Below are 15,644 nucleotides of genomic sequence, written 5' to 3'. Positions count from 1 at the left end.
CAAGAGAGGGCACAGAAATTGGACCTGGAGGGTGGGATGTTTCTGTTTGACCAACAGCACCGGCACGGCACCCCCTTTCCAAGCCCTTTTTCTGCTGCTCTTCCTCACGACCCCTGCCTCCCCCCACGCCTGAGTCACAGGGCAGCCCCGGCCCCCCGCGGTGTGACTGCTTGGGGTGAAAACACCTCCCAGGACCCAAGAGTACGATGTTTCCGAGGAGAATGGTGAAGAAGGAGCTTTATTTGCTGCGAGCTCCCCCATGCACTCATGCTGAAGAGGGTGATCCCAGCAAGGGGGCACCGGGAAGGCTGCCCGAGGACACCCCCTTGGCTGGTGGGAGCGAGGAGTACGAACCCACGGGCACCGTACGTCTCTATCACGAGCAAAGTGGGTGGTTTTGGGATGAGCAGAGTGGAGAGGAAGGAAAAACAAGGCCGTGGTGCCACCGCTCCTTGGTGGGTAGGGTTCAGTAGGGCCTGTCCACAATGATGGTCCTGCTGGTGATGACCAGCAGCACGATGCCTATAATGATGGTGATGACGCCCAGGCAGAGGGCTGCGATGTTCAGAGACCTGGCTGTCTTCCCAAAGGCAACAGCGCTGGCCGGGTCCTGGGCGATTTTCCTGTCTCTGGCCTGCGGATTGGTAAAGTGAGATGGGATGGGTGTGGAAACCATGCAAGCCCGAGGGCAATGGTGACTCAAGGGGGACTTGGGGGACTCAAAGGGAACTTGAGGCACTCAAGAGGGACTTAGGGGATTGGTGGCGGTGGCCCAAGGGAACACCCCTTTGCCATCGTGCAGATGGCATCACCAAAGCCTGGCACCGGCATTGGTGGGGCTCTGCCTCACTCCCAAGAAACTCATCCCAATGCAATGGAAATGGAGCTCACAGCAACCTGAAACCACTCTCCTAATGGCTTATTAAAAGCAATTACGCTTGGCTCCTCTCACCCAGTGCTGTCGGGGCCGGAGCAGGAGCTCAGAGCGGGGACCACCGGGCAGAAGACGGGGCTCTAGGTGAGAACGCCCGGTGAGGCGGTTGCAGCGATGCTGGCAGATGCCAACCTGCGCCTCTCTGCGGTTATCAAGGCACTCGTTAAAAATTATTTGCTTTCAAGATAACAAAGGAGAAACAAGCAGGGAGCAGCTCTTCCTTATCTCAGGTAGGGGCAAGGTCTTGCCGTGGTTGTGGGCGTGCCGCGGGAGGGAGCAGGGACCTGGTTGCCCATCTTATCACCACGTCAGGAGACGTTTGGGGCTCCCTCGAGTCTGCGGGAGGAGATAGGGACCCACCACACTGCCCGGGTCCCCCTTCCCCAGAGCACTGAAGGAGGATGGGTGGCCATCAGATGGTGGCTTTGTCAGGGATGTTGGGTGTGGAGCAGCGCGGTGGGGCTGGATGTGGCAGGAGGGAGCAGGGGTACGTCTCGTGGACAGAAGGATGGGGAGCAAGGTAGGGATGGGGCAGTTTGGGGCAGGATGGGACAGGGTGGGACAAGATTGAACAGGATGGGACAAGGTGAAATTGGATGGGACAGGACATGATTCGTTGGGGTGGAACAAGATGGGACAGGTCGAGATGGAATGGGATACAATGAGATTTGATAGGGTGGGACAGGATGGGATTCGGTGGAGTGGAACAAGATGGGACAAGGTGAGAGAGGGTGGTACAAGATGGCAGAGGGAAAGATGGGATTAGGGAGCCCTGGCATGGCAGAAGATGGGAGCCCCGAGCTGAGCAGCAGGGTTGTGGGATGGGAGTGACTTTCCCCTTACCTTGACGGAGAAGGCAAGTGCGATGAAGCCCAGGCAGAAGACGTTGCAGAACATGGTGTTGAAGAGGGACCAGAGGACAAAGTCTTGAGGGCTGGGGTCAGGGTTCTGCTGAACATAAGTGGTAACGGTGGGGCCGAAGGCGGTGGCCGGGCTACCTGCCGTGTTCTTGCTGTAGGGCTGCATGTTGATGCTGACGGACTGCGGGGAGCTCTCCATGGCTGTGTAGTGGCACCGGTGGTGAGAACGGGCACCGGCGCCTGTGCTACTTATAGGCAAGGGGAAGGGTTTGCCAGGGTGGGGCGTCCTCATCTGACACCGTGCAGGACACCAGGGCGGGTGCACCGGGTCTCAGGGGTGGGTTGTGGGGCAGGGAGGGGGCGCTCCCCGGCATGGGCTGGGGGCAGGCGGGAGGCGATGCCCATGGGTTGGGCGATGCCATGGGTTGGGCGATGCCATGGGTTGGGCGCCTCACCCAGTCCTCTGGTTTAGGTCCTCTTGGGCTGATAAGAGATTTCTGCCCTGGACAGAGCCGTGCGTGAGTTTATTCAGTGACAGCAGGGACACACGGCACAGGGGGACAGCAGGGAAGTGCCACCTTCCTGAGAGCCCCTTCCCACCTGCAAACCACCGCCAAGGGCTCGATCCCTGCCCGTGGAGGCTGAAGCCAGCAGGGATCGCCCAATGGCTGGGTTTGCACACTGGGTTTCCAGGCTTTTCTCCTCCCTTTGGGTGTTGCCGCCATGACAAGGGCTTGCAGCCGGGGCAAGGGGGGGCTTGTGGGCCCCCAAAAAAACACAGTTTGCAGGTTGGTAAAAAAGAGAAGAAAGCTTCAAGAAAGCATCAGGGAAGTAAACCCCAAGCTGAATAAAAAAAAAAAAAAAACAAAACAAAAAAAAACCCAAAACCACCACCAAAGCACAGAGCTATAAACATGGGTTTCAGAAACGTCAGCATCCTTCCTGCCTGGTGGCCGCTCCTCAAGGTGTGATAACGCAAAGCCCCAGTCCTGACAGTGCTGGAAGAAACGGGGTTTTCCCTGCTCCTGCTCCGGAAGAGCAGAGGGGTTGGGGCAGGAGGAGGGCAGAGGCGTTTGTCACCTGCGCCGCACAGGTTTGCTGGCGAGGATCAGAAAGTCCTGGTCCTGACGTCACTTGTCCCAGATCCACAGGAAATGAAAAGCAGTTTTATTTTTCCTTTTCTCCCTTTTGAAGTTAATGAGGTTCATTAGGTCGCAGGGACAATTAAGAAATCCCTACTGCTAGAAGCAGGGAGGCTGGCAGGGATGGGCAAGGGAATGGATGGAGAAGGATGTGGTGGGGGTGGGCAAAAGGATGGATGGAGGAGGGCATGGTGGGGATGTTGGGGATGTTTAGTGTCAAAAAAGCTCCTTGCAGGAACCCAGCACGGGTTCCCCATCTTGGGGCTCTGGGTTCCCTCCACGGGGCACCCCTTGCTTCATCCTGACCCCGGCGGTGTCAGGATGCTGGATGGGGGCAAGCAGCTGCCACAAGGGCTGAGCGCAGCCCGTTCGTTCCTTGTCCATCGGTTCCAAGTGTCCCTTTGGGGATCCCCTTTCCCGGTATCAGTGTGGTTGCTGCTCTCACCAACCCAAGCTCAGGGCCAGCTGCCTGATGAAATTCCTGCCTCCCTGCCTGTGTTCCCAGCTATTTCACTGATTTGCTTTTGCACCTGGACAAACGAGAGGCTGGAGGTCAGGGAAGCAATGTCCACCCTGCACTGCTGAACCTTGGGGCGCTGCATCGGTCCCCGGCGGTGCTGGTGAGTGGGGCCGGGCGGAAGGGAGGGGGTGCCGTGGGGGTGAAAGTAAAAGGCTGGAGTGACAAGTGGCTTTGGGACACCAGGAGGGAAGGGTCCTCAAGGTGAATGGGGGACCATGAGGTCTGGGGGAAGGCAGTTTGGCGGAGAGGGTCTTGCTGGGTTACGCGGTTCGCCGAGGGTTGGCGCATCTCCCACCACTCACTTCTCGCAGTGTGGTTGGGAGTTAAAGGACTATGTGGCCACTTTCCAACAGCCTGAAGCAATTGCCATAAGAGCCTGAACGGATTGTTTGTGTCCTCAGAACAACCCTACCCTGCCTCTCCCTGCGGCGGGGCGGCAGCCCCACGTCGGGTGGATTTTCCCCCAGAAAAAGGGCTTTGCTCTCCCTGCTTTCGAAGCCCTCACGGTTCCCGCTGTCCCTCGCAGCTCCCTCCCGCTCGTCACCAGCATCCCTGTGCTGAACTCCCAGTTGTCCTTTGGGGAGGTGCAGGAGGGATTTGGGGTGTTGTGGAGGGTGAAGGGCTGCTTCTCCCTCTCTGACTCCATCCCGCTCCTGATGGGGACATTGGACTGGGACCACCCTGGTGGGTTTTAGCTGCAGAGCATCCCTAGGAAGAGGCGAGGGGCGTCCCTGTGCTGAGCCCCCCAGTTGCCTTTTGGGGAGACATGGGAGGGTTGTGGGGCTGTGCGGAGCGCGAGGGGCTGCTTCTCTGTCTGATTCCATCCCACTCCCAATGGGGACATCGGGCGGGGACCACGGGGGCTTTGGCTGCAGAGCATCCCTCGGCAGGTGTGTCCCAGGATTTTGTGCGTGTGTTGGCTGCTGGAAGGAGGGAGGGAGATCTCCTGGGATGTGCAATGAGCCCACAGCCCTGTGGGCATCAAAACCTTCTGGAGCAGGGATGTGCGGTGAGGGATTTGGGCAGAACAAGGCTGGATTCCTTGTTGTGTCGTCAATGGGTCACGGAGAAAGCGGGAAGAGGAGGGAGCGTGCAGGCACGGGAGTGACCCAGAACACCCCGCGGCCTCTTGGATAATGGGATGCGGCTGTTTCCAGCGCTACCAAGAGCCTGAGAGGTCAGGAGGGTTGATGCGAGCAGGGCTTTGCTGCCCTTTTAAAAGCCTGCCGCTGGATGGGATGTTGGGTCGCACATCCCGCTGGCAGGAGCATCCGTGGCCGGGCAGGCAGTGAGCAGCCCTGTCCTGCCCGGGGCCGCACGCTTGGTTGCTCTTACGGGAAGAAGCAATGGAATAAATGATTCACCCGGAGCCCGTGCCAGGGATCCTGCAACAAATATCCGCTCTGTTTCGTGGGCGGGATTTCTGACTTCTTACTCATGACCAAGGCTCTTTGGCCAGAGCCCAATGTTCTTGGGAAGAGGCAAACAAGAAGAGGTATTCTTCCCGTTCTCGTAGGGCTCCAGCTCTGAGGAGCTGAGGATGAGGAGCGTAGAGGCTTCCAGCAAGACAGACAATTGGGAAGCCAGGCCAGCTGCGTGCCTGAAGCTCTGCCAGATGGGCTGCAGCCGGGACTCTGTGCAGGGTCTTGCCCGGGTCACTTGGCGCACCCTTGAAGCTGTGTGGCTGCCCCAAGATGTGGGAATTGCTGCCCTTTTCCCATCCAGCTCTCGCAGCAGCGGCTGGTGTGAAGGCTTGATGCTGGTAGAGCTGTGGAGAGGAGGAAAGGGGGTCACCATTTCCCTTCACCGTGGTGGGCATCCCCATCACCCGGCATTCCCAGGGCTGAGTCGTGCAGCTCACTCCTGCAGGGAGGTGACTTGGGACAGAGCCAACACCACCTCCAGCTTCCTCTGCTCTCTGGAAGCCTTTCCTGGCGCCACTGTCCCATGTCTGTCTGCCCAGGGTCACGGTTGGGCTCGGCTTTTCTATGATCCGATGGGATCCTATTGGAACAGGCTGCCCATAGCAGTGTGGCTGCCCCATCCCTGGAGGGGTTCCAGGCCAGGTTGGATGGGGCTTGGAGCCCCTGATCCAGTGGGAGGTGTCCCTGCCCATGGCAGGGGGTGGGACTGGGTGGGCTGTGAGGTCCCTTCTGACTCAAACCATCTACAGTTCCATGGTCTGTGATCTTGCCCAAGCCCCTTGCACAGCCCCTCAACGCAAGAACTGTTTGCTCTCAGCTCCGCTTGCTCCTGAGGGTTGGTTGGGATGGGGATGCTCCTGGTGACCCCCTGGCAAAGAGGAGACATTACCTGCACCCTCAGGATGAGACTTACAAGCGCTTTGCAGCCCATCTAGATGCCTCTTCCCCACAAGGGTGCCGAGTTGAGCTGGGATGGAGTTAATTTCCTTCCCAGAACCAGGGTGGGGCTGGTTTAGGCTTTGTGCCGGACACAGTGCTGAGAACACAGGGATGTCGCAATACTGGACCTGGTGGTTACCAGCGCAAATGAACTCATCGGTGACATGAAGATCGCAGGCAGCCTGGGCTGCAGTGATCACACACTGGTGGAGCTCAAGATCCTGAGGGATACGGGACAGGCAATGAGTAGAGTCAGGAAGCTAAAGCTTAGGAAAGCAGACCTCCAGCTCTTCAAGGAATTGGTCAGTAGAACCGTCTGGGAAAGGGTCCTCAGGGAGCAGAATGGAGCTGGCAGACCTTTAAGGATGCTTTTCATTCAACTGGGATTGAATGCACTCGGATTCCAGATGTAGGAAGCTGGGCAGGGAAGGGAAGAGACCTGCATGGCTGAGTCGAGACCTGCTGGTCAAACTGAAGAGCAAGAGGGAACTGCCCAGGCAGTGCGAGCAGGGACAGAGAACCTGGGAAGAGTACAGGGACACTGCCCGGTTGTGTAGGGATGGGGTCAGGAAGGCCAAGGCACAGTTGTAGCTGAACTTAGTGAAAACTAACAAGAAGGACTTCTACAGGTATGTCAATCAGAAGTGGAAGGTTAAAGAGAATGTACCCCCACTGATGGCTGAAAATGGTGACCTCGTATCAACCGATGAGGAGAAGGCTGAGGGACTCAGCAACTTTTTTGCCTCAGTCTTTGCTGACAACCGCTCTCCTCATCCCCTCTGGGTCAATGGACAACAAGAAGGGGACCAGGAGAGTAAAGCCCCTCCCACTGTATAGGAGGATCAGGTTTGTGACCACCTGAGGAGTCCGAACATATCAAAGTCTCTGTGAGCTGATGAGATGCATCCCAGGGTCCTGAGGGAATTGGGTAATGTGGTGGCCAAACCACTCTCCACGCTACTTGAAAAGTCGTGGCAATCAGAAGTCCCTGGTGACTGGAAGAAGGGTGACGTTGTGCCCACCTTTAAAAACTGTGGAAAGGAGGAGCCTGGGAACTACCGACCTGTCAGTCTCACCTCTGTGCCTGAGAAGATGATGAAGCAGATCCTCCTAGAAGCTCTGCTAAAGTACATAGAGGACGGGGAGGTAGTTAGTGGCAGCCAGCGTGGCTTCAGCGGGGCAAGTCCTGTCTGACCAACCTAGTGGAGTGACCCTATGATGGGGCAACCACACCAGTGGGCGTGGGAAAAGCGTTGGATGTGATCTACTTGGACTTCTGTAAAGCCTTTGACGTGGTCCCCCACAACATCCTTCTCCCTAAACTGGAGATGGGTTTGATGGGTGGACTGTTGGGTGGATAAGGAATTGGTTGGATTGTTTCATTCAGAGAGTAGTGGTCAACAGCTCGATGTCCAGATGGAGGCATGAGACAAGTGGTGTCCCTCAGGGGTCTGTCCTGGGACCAGTGCTTGCTCGAAGGGTTCTAGATGATGACAGATCTGACGGGGATGTTCTTGGTGGAATTTACGGCTGTCCTGGCTATTTTCCTATGGATCAGGAGGCTCCATGGGCCTTGCTCGCCTCACCGTCCATTAGCGGTGCCCCTTAGCGGTGCCCGTTAGCGGCTCTCTTTGGCCATGGCAGGTTGCCGGGATTCTGTGCCGCTACCGCCCAACCCTGCCATGCCTGCGATAACGGCAGCGGCCGTGAGCCAGGGCTGGCGGGCGGCCAGGGCATCACTGCCAGACTGGGCAGGATGTGGCTCCAGTGGGAGCTCCAGTCAAAGAGACCGGGACCTGTGGATGAGGCCACGCGGGAGCAGGACACCCTGGTGTGGCTGGGGGCAAATCCACCCCAGGGCACGGTCATCTGGAAGCGCCTGTGGTTGTGGCTGTGCTGCAGTCCCTCCAAAGGGATGGTGGCCCTGGCCACCAGCGTGGTTGTGGCTGTGGACAAGCCCATCCTGCAGCAGATCTGTCCCAGGAAAGAGTGTGGCTCCCTGGGAAGGCTCCACATGGAGCAGGGACACCTCTGAGGGACTGCAGGCTGTGGATACAGCCAAGCCGGAGCTTATTGCAGTGTTAAACCCTACGGTCTGCTCAAAAGGGACCAGTAGTGGAGATTGGCGTGGAACCACCTCTGCGTCGGTGTAACCGGGATTTGGGATGCACGTTGTGGGAATTACCGTAGAGGGAGCCACCCCGAGCTGGCTGCGATGCCCAGGATCTCCACACAGCATTCCATCTCTCCCATCCTGCGTGGCATCCATAGCGGATGGGGCCCAAACTCATGGAGCAGATGAATGCAACGGGCATTTTGAGGACAGTGTGGACATTAGTGGTCTCTGTGTATGGCATCAAAGGATGGGAAGAGTAGGGGTTAATGAGGATCTGGCAGGTAGTGTGGGACCTGAACCTGGCATTAAAGGTATGGACTAATGGCTGGAGAACATGAGGTTGGCTGGGATGGAGTTAATTTTCTTGCCGGTAGCCAGGATGGGGCTTGTTTGGGATTTGTGCCAGACACAGCGCTGGGAACACAGGGATGTTTTCGCTGAACACAGTATCCAGGCCTTTCCTGTTCCTCTCCCTCCCCACTAGCAAGTGCTGGAGTGTGCAAGGGGCTGGGAGGGGCCACAGCCAGGAGAGCACACCCCAACTGCCCCAAGGGATATTCCGGACCCTTGGGCTTTGGGCTTAGCGTAAAAAGCTGGAGGAAAAAGGAGGAAGGGTGGGATGTTTGGAGTGATGATGTTTGTCTTCCCAAGGAACCAGGTGTGATGCAGCCCTGCTGTCCAGAGATGGTGGAACGCCTGCCCGCCGATGGGAACGGAACGAATTCCTTTTCTGCTTGTGTGTGTGTGTCTTTTCCTTTCCCTATCAAACTGTCCTTATCTCCCTGCCTTTCACCCTTCTGAACTCTCCCACCGTGGCACGGATGGGCGAGCGGCTACACAGGGCTGAGGTTACGACATGACACCCGGGTTCACCGAGCCTAGCGCACCCTTCGGCATCACCTCCACAATAAGGGGCGATTCCCTTTTCCAGGTGCATCCTGAGGACAGATGCCGCGATTGGGAGGGGACCCCAAGCCCCCCCCCCCCGCCAAAACGAAACTGAGATGGGTTAAAAGTGAAAGAAACCTTTATTGATCCAGCTTTTCTCCAAAGGAGGCTTCTCCGCGGGGTTACTTATAGAGGCACTTGGAGCTACAAAACGCCAGAGAAGTGTCAAGCAGGACGTGTGACTCTTGGCTGCTGGTGTTGGGTGTGCGGCTCCTGCCGGAGGAGAGGGCTCCGCAGGCGCTTCCAGTGTGGGCGCTCATCAGGAAGGGCTCCCCATGGCTTGGAGGAGCGAGGGGGGATCCCTGCGGGCTCCTGGCAGGTGCAGCGAGAGATGGGGCACGGCGAGGGCTAAAAGGGGCCGAGGTTCCCGCCGGGGCGGAAGGGGTTTGCCAGGACGATGACGCCGCTGGCGAGCAGGATGATGACCAGGATGATGAGGCAGATGTTGAGCAGCTGCGTGGTGATGTTCAGGTACTTGGCGGTGGAGCCGTAGCTGTGCGCCCCACTGTAGTCACCTAGGAGTTTGCGGTCCCTGGACTGCGGGGAGGAGGAGAGGGGGGTCAGTGGGGATGGGGGCAGCAGAGAGGGTGCCCAGAGGAGCAACTGGGGTTCCAGCTTGGGGGGATCCCAACTGGAGGGGTCACAGCTTGGGCATCCCAACTGGGGATAGGGTATCATCGGGAGACTGGGGTCCTGACTGGAGGGGGTCCCGGAAGGGGAGGGGGGTGTACCACCTGGGGGGGGTCCCAACTGGGGATGGGGGTCCAAGCTGGGAGGGCCGGACTGGAGAGGGGTCCCACCAGAAGACGGAGGTCCCAGCTGCAGAGAATGGGCGTCCTAACTGGCACAGATAGGACTCCTCCAGCTCGGACCCCCATCCCCAGTCGGGACCCCCCGAAGTGGTACCCTCTTCCCCACTAGGACCCCGTACGGCTTGGATCCCCATCCCCCAGTGGTGCCCCCTCCCCAGCTCGGACACCCCTTCCCCAGTGATGCCCCATCCCCAGCTCAGACCCCCCCTCCCCACCGGGATCCCCTCCCCCGGTGGTGCCCCCTCCCCACCGGGACCCCCTCCCCCGGTGGTGCCCCCTCCCCACCGGGACCCCCGGGCTGCCCCGCTCGCGCCCACCTTGATGGAGAAGACGAGGGCGAGGAAGCCGAGGCAGCAGACGTTGGCGTAGAGCGCGGAGCAGAGGGACCAGGCGAGGTGGTCGCGGGGCGGGGGCTGCCGGGGGGGCTCCACCACCACCACGGCGCTCGTGGCCCTCCGCTCGCCCTCGGGCTGCGGGCCCAGCGGCTCGTAGGGCGGCGCCGCCGCGGGTCCCGGCCAGGCCACCCGCTCCATCGCCGCTTTCGATTCTCGAGATGGAGCTGTGGGGGGGAGGAGGACCCCTGTGCGGGAGGAGCCGCTCCCGCCCCCGGCACGGGCCGCCCCCGGGCGCCCCTCCTGCCTCGCCCCTTCTCTCTCTGCCCCTGTCCCTGCCCCACTCTTTCCTCCTTCCTCCTTTCTTTCTCCCCCTTGCCCCGTCCCGCTCTTTCCTTGTCTCCTTCTTTGCTCCCTTCTTTCTCTGCCCCTGTCCCTGCCTCCTTCTTTGCCCTCTTCTTTCCTTCTCCCCTCATCACCTTCTTTACCTGCTTCTTTCTGCCCTTCTTTCCTTCTCCTTCTCTTTCATTCTTTCCTTCTTTCCTTGTACCCCCCTTTCCTCATCCCCTTCTTTGCCTCCTTTTTCTCTGCTCCTTTCCCTGTCCCACACTTTCCTTCTCACCCTCTTTCATTCTTCCCTTCTTTCCTTGTCCCCTTCTTTGCCTCTTTCCCTGTCCCCCTCTTTCCTTCTACCCCTTTCCTTGTCCCCTTCTTTCCCTCCTTTCTCTTTGCCCCTTTCCTTGTTCCCCCTTTCCTCATCTCTCTCTTTGCCTCCTTCTTTCCTTCTCCTCCTCTTTCCTTCTCTGCTTCTTTACCCCCTTCTTTGCCCCCTTATTCTTTGCCCCTTCTTTCCTTCTCCTCCTTTACTCCCTCTTTATTTGCTCTACTCTTTCTTTGCCTCATTTCTTGCCCCATCTTTCTTTCTTTCTCTTTCTCTCTTTCTTTCTCTCTTTCTCTCTTTCTCTCTCTTTCTCTTTTCCTTCCTTCCTTCCTTCCTTCCTTCCTTCCTTCCTTCCTTCCTTCCTTCCTTCCTTCCTTCCTTCCTTCCTTCCTTCCTTCCTTCCTTCCTTCCTTCCTCGTCCCCCTGCTTTTTGCCCCTTTCCTTGTCCCACTGTTTCCTTGTCTCCCTCTTTTTTTGTCCCTCTCTTTACCCCCTTCTTTGTCCCATTATTTTCTTCTCCCCATTTCCTTGCTCCCTTCTTTCCCCTTCTTTAACCCCATCTGTCTTTGTCCTCTTTGTCATCCCCTTCTTTGCCCTCTTTGCCCTCTTTTTTTTGGGGTGCTTGGTGAACAAACCCTAAACAAGCTCTGGGACCCCCCTTCCCTCTTTTGCCCTAAGCCCTCACTGACAGCGGGTTGGGTTTTGGGGGTGTGCGAGCAGTCAAGGCTGATGGGACCCAACTTCTTGGCCCCTGAAGGTTCAGAGGAGGAAGGTTTCGGGGGCCAGCAGCCCTGGCTGTTGTTATCGTCCTGTTGGCACACCACCAGCTGCCACTCCCCTGATTTTTAGGATGAGGTTTCTGCTGCAGGCGTGGGGCAGCAGGATGTCGTGCAAAGGGCTTGGGAAATTCCCCAAATCCCACTGGTGCGGGGGTTAGAGCGGCTTTGAGCAGCACCGGTGCAGTTTGTGGCTGGCTGCGAGCTCAGCTCCTCCAGCTCCGTCCGCCCTAAAGTGCTCCTTTATGGGATCCAAGCAGCCAGGATCAAACCCCACTCTTGTGGAGGGATCCAAGTCCAGACGAGGACACAGAGATGATCCAAGTGATGTGCAAAAGCAGACAAGTGGGGGCTGGGAGCATTCATTAGAGCTTGACGTTGGTCGCCTTGAAGACCGACCTTGGAAGTTGATCATGAAGGAGCCAGCGAGCAGCAGTTTACTGATAAGTGGGCATGGGAATGCAGAAAGCTGCTGCATTTGGTTCGGGAGTTTGAAAACAGCCAAAGGAGACTGAATCTGCACAAAGTTCAAAAAGAAATATATTCATCCCGAGGAAGACTTCCTACTCCATCCCTAAGACCCTGGCCCACAACCATCAGGAGGCACTACGCAGGCGCAAGATTGGAGCGAACTTTCCAGATCTAATTATAATACGACGCGGGGAAAGGGTATGAATATGTAGTAGGCACTTAGACCTATGCACATCTTTACACTATCAGTAGCTGCTTGTTAAGCTATAGGGTGTGCAAGCGAGGAGGAGAACCCCCTTGCACCCCCGCGCTGGAAATAAACATCCCTGCTTTATAACTCATTTTGGGTTATAGGGTTTGATTCCGCAAAACACAATAGCTGAGCAGCTCCTGTCCGAGGCCAGGCGGGGAGAGTTGGGGTTGTTCAGCCTGGAGAAGAGAAGGCTGTGGGGAGACCTTAGAGCAGCTTCCAGGACTGAAAGGGGCTCCAGGAAAGCAGTGGAGGGGCTCTGGATCATGGAGGGCAGGGATGGGACGAGGGGAATGGCTTTAAATTGGAAGGGGGGAGATTAAGCTTGGACATTAGGAAGAAATTCTTCCCAATGAGGGTGGGGAGGCCCTGGCCCAGGGTGCCCTGAGCAGGGGTGGCTGCCCCATCCCTGGAGAGGTTCCAGGCCAGGTTGGATGGGGCTTGGAGCCCCTGAGCCAGTGGGAGGTGTCCCTGCCCATGGCAGGGGGTGGGACTGGATGGGCTTTGAGGTCCCTTCCAACCCAAACCATTCCATGATTCCATGTCCCAAGCCTGGCTCCATCCCCCCCAAACACAGATGAAGCTGGAAGGTGCAGCTTGTTGGGCACTTGGTTTGGGAAACCCCCATGGGCACTGCACCCCTTGTGATTATCCTGGTGTTAACTTCATTATCCTGTCAAGTCTCATTATACCCTGTCACGTAACAAGGTAATAAACTTTTACTGGCCATTCTGGGAAGGTTCATTGAATCATAGAATCAAGGTCGGAATAGCTTGGAAGGGACCCACTGGGTCATCGAGTCCAACCATTCCTAACACTCCCTAAACCATACCCATCAGCATCTCACCCACCCGTCCCTTAAACACCTCCAGGGATGGTGACTCCCCCCCCCTCCCTGGGCAGCTGTTCCAGTGCCCAATGACCCTTTCTGTGAAAAATTTTTTTTCTGATGTCCAGCCTGACCCTCCCCTGGCGGAGCTTCAGGCCATTCCCCCTTGTCCTGTCCTCTGTCACAGGGGAGAAGAGCCCAGCACCCTCCTCTCCACAACCTCCTTTCAGGTAGTTGCAGAGAGTAATAAGGTCTCCCCTCAGCCTCCTCTTCTCCAGGCTAAACAACCCCAGCTCTCTCAGCCGCTCCTCGTCAGATGTTCTCCAGCCCCTCACCAGCTTCGTTGCTCTTCTCTGGACACGCTCCAGAGCCTCAACATCCTTCTTGTGGTGAGGGGTCCAGAACTGAACACAGTATTCGAGGTGCGGTCTCCCCAGTGCCGAGTACAGAGGGAGAATCCCCTCCCTGGACCTGCTGGTGACCCCATTTCTGATCCAAGCCAGGATGCCGTTGGCCTTCTTGGCCCCCTGGGCACACTGCTGGCTCATGTTCAGTCACTGTCAACCAGCACCCCCAGGTCCTTCTCCTCTGTGCAGCTCTCCAGCCACTCTTCCCCCAGTCTGTAGCGCTGCATAGGGTTGTTGTGCCCCAAGTGCAGGACCCGGCATTTGGCCTTGTTGAACCTCATCCCCTTGGTCTCGGCCCAGCGGTCCAGCCTGTTCAGATCCCTCTGCAGAGCCTCCCTACCCTCCAGCAGATCGACACTTCCACCCAGCTTAGTGTCATCTGCAAACCTGCAGATGTTTAAATAAAACAAAGGGAAGCACAGCTCGGGCCCGGAAGCATGGACTTTGCTTCTCAGCAGCTTTGAGCTGTCTCGTGATTTTGTTTATCCTTCATGGACAACTGATAACACCACCTTCAAGCCCCTCTGACGACACATCCAGCTGCCCTGGCGTCACAGCACGGTGACTCCGGGGATTTCTGGAGCAAGACCAGGTGGACCTGGACCTGCATGCTTTTCCTGGGATGAGTCATGGGCATCGTCCTGTTCCTGGAAGACGAGAGAGTAAAAACACTTCGTGCCAAGGGGCATTCGAGGTGCCCCGATTCTGCCAGGACACCGTGGGCACATCAACATTTGCCGTCATTATTCTGTACTTTGCGTCCTGGCCTCTCCCCTCAGCTGGCACCGGCCAGTCACTATTGATTCTGACATCCCTCTGGCGCTTCCAAAGCTCCCGGCTCCAAAAGGACGCTGCCAGGGTGGAAAGAGGCTGAATTTTGTCCCCTGTGCCAACAGCAGTGCCCTTCTCCCTGTGCTGGAGAGACAAAAGAAAAAAATGGGGAATGAACAGTATAATGTGCTTGGATGCGCATCTTCCACATCCATCTGGAGAGCTCGTGCAGGGACCCCCTTCATCCCAACCTTCTCCTTCTCCCGGCTGAGCATCCCCGCCACAGCCTGGGAGGGGTTTTGCTTCCTAACCAGGACAGAGCTTCCCGCATTCCCTGCCTATTTCTCTAAATTAGGCTTAATTGCTAGCTAATTAACCTTCCCCGTCCGTAAGGGAGCGGGGAACCACAACCCGGAGCGCGGGTGCCCTCTAGTTTTCCCTGCTGCAAATAACTGATTTCTCGCCCGGTTTCGTCCCATCGCGGAGCGGCGGCGAGGCGGAGCTGCGGCCTCAGCCGGAGGGAAAGGAGCGCGACCCAAATCCGATGGGTTTTGTCCCCGCGCTGCGCAGGGAGAACCCGGGCCGCCCATCGGTGAAGTGAGTTGTGCCCGGTCTCAGCCCGGCTCCCACCCGCGGCCGCGGGGTGCAGCCCTGGCACAGGCACCGTCGGCAGTCTGGAACACTCCGTCAACGAGGCTGTGGTCGCTGCCGGCGTAATTAAGTCTGATTGTTAATTACTGTTGGGCTTTGTGCAGGGTGAGCCACAGCCCTCGCAATTCCAGGCGGCAGAAGCGGCCTCGGACCTGGGGGTCCCTGCACCCAGCGAGGGGGATCCTGGGGATCCCTGAACCCAGCAAAGGAGATCCCGAGGATCCCAGCCCCCAAGGGATCCCTGCACCCAGCAAGAGGGATCCCGGGGGTCTCTGCACCCAATGAGAGAGGATCACCGGGATTTCAGCCCCTAGGAGATCCCCGCACCCAGAGAGCGGGATCGAGGGATCCAACCCCATGGCATCCCTGCACCCAAACAGGGGCTCCTGGGGACCCCCCCCGGGACCCCTGAATCCAACTCTGCGATCTCGCCCCGCCGCATTCCCGTCCCAGACCCCGCAGCCCCCGCCGCCGAACGCACCATCCCCCCCGCGGGGAGGATGCTCGGGGTCCGCCCCGCCGAAGCCCGCGTCCCCCGCGCAGCCGGCCCCGCCGAGCCCCGCGGCACGGAGAGCCTCTCCGTCCCGCCGCGCGTCCCCACCCCCCCGCCGCGCCGGGACACAGATGGGGAGGGAAACGGGAACGGGGACAAAGAGTCCCCCCCGCGCCCCGCATGGTCTCGCCCGCCCCGCCCCCAGGGCCAGCCCGTTGGCGTGGGGACCTCCGCGGGCCCCTCCCATTGGCTGAGCGCCCGCGCCGCGCCTGCTGTGATTGGCCGGCGGGCCGCCGCTCAGAGCGGGG

At 58.3% G+C, this 15,644-nt stretch overlaps 2 protein-coding genes across 2 annotated transcripts; both read right to left on the bottom strand.

Moving 5' to 3' along the window:
- Nucleotides 1-358: 358 nt before the first annotated feature.
- On the bottom strand, nucleotides 359-2,086 carry LOC104057241 (interferon-induced transmembrane protein 1). Its single transcript, XM_009558577.2, has 2 exons — nucleotides 1,778-2,086; nucleotides 359-634 (listed from the first exon to the last, which is right to left on the bottom strand). The coding sequence occupies exons 1-2, from the start codon at nucleotides 2,084-2,086 to the stop codon at nucleotides 467-469; spliced, it is 477 nt and encodes a 158-aa protein (XP_009556872.2). The 3' UTR covers nucleotides 359-466.
- Nucleotides 2,087-8,944: 6,858 nt separating this feature from the next.
- Nucleotides 8,945-10,294, bottom strand: LOC128852366 (dispanin subfamily A member 2b-like). Its single transcript, XM_054068747.1, has 2 exons — nucleotides 10,013-10,294; nucleotides 8,945-9,420 (listed from the first exon to the last, which is right to left on the bottom strand). Exons 1-2 carry the CDS (start codon nucleotides 10,226-10,228, stop codon nucleotides 9,232-9,234), a joined length of 405 nt encoding a protein of 134 aa, XP_053924722.1. The 5' UTR covers nucleotides 10,229-10,294; the 3' UTR covers nucleotides 8,945-9,231.
- Nucleotides 10,295-15,644: the final 5,350 nt, after the last annotated feature.

Source organism: Cuculus canorus, chromosome 5 (assembly GCF_017976375.1).
Source record: "Cuculus canorus isolate bCucCan1 chromosome 5, bCucCan1.pri, whole genome shotgun sequence".
Classification (NCBI taxonomy): Eukaryota; Metazoa; Chordata; class Aves; order Cuculiformes; family Cuculidae; genus Cuculus; species Cuculus canorus.
The sequence above is the reverse complement of the archived record's forward strand: the minus strand, read 5'-3'. Positions and strand labels throughout refer to the sequence as shown.

Coding starts and splice junctions, on each gene's coding strand:
- LOC128852366 (XM_054068747.1), bottom strand. CDS start 10,228: ATGGAGCGGGTGGCCTGGCCGGGACCCGCGGCGGCGCCGCCCTACGAG. Junction 9,421..10,012: donor CCCTCGTCTTCTCCATCAAG/GTGGGCGCGAGC, acceptor TCCTCCCCGCAG/TCCAGGGACCGCAAACTCCT.
- LOC104057241 (XM_009558577.2), bottom strand. CDS start 2,086: ATGAGGACGCCCCACCCTGGCAAACCCTTCCCCTTGCCTATAAGTAGC. Junction 635..1,777: donor CACTTGCCTTCTCCGTCAAG/GTAAGGGGAAAG, acceptor ACCAATCCGCAG/GCCAGAGACAGGAAAATCGC.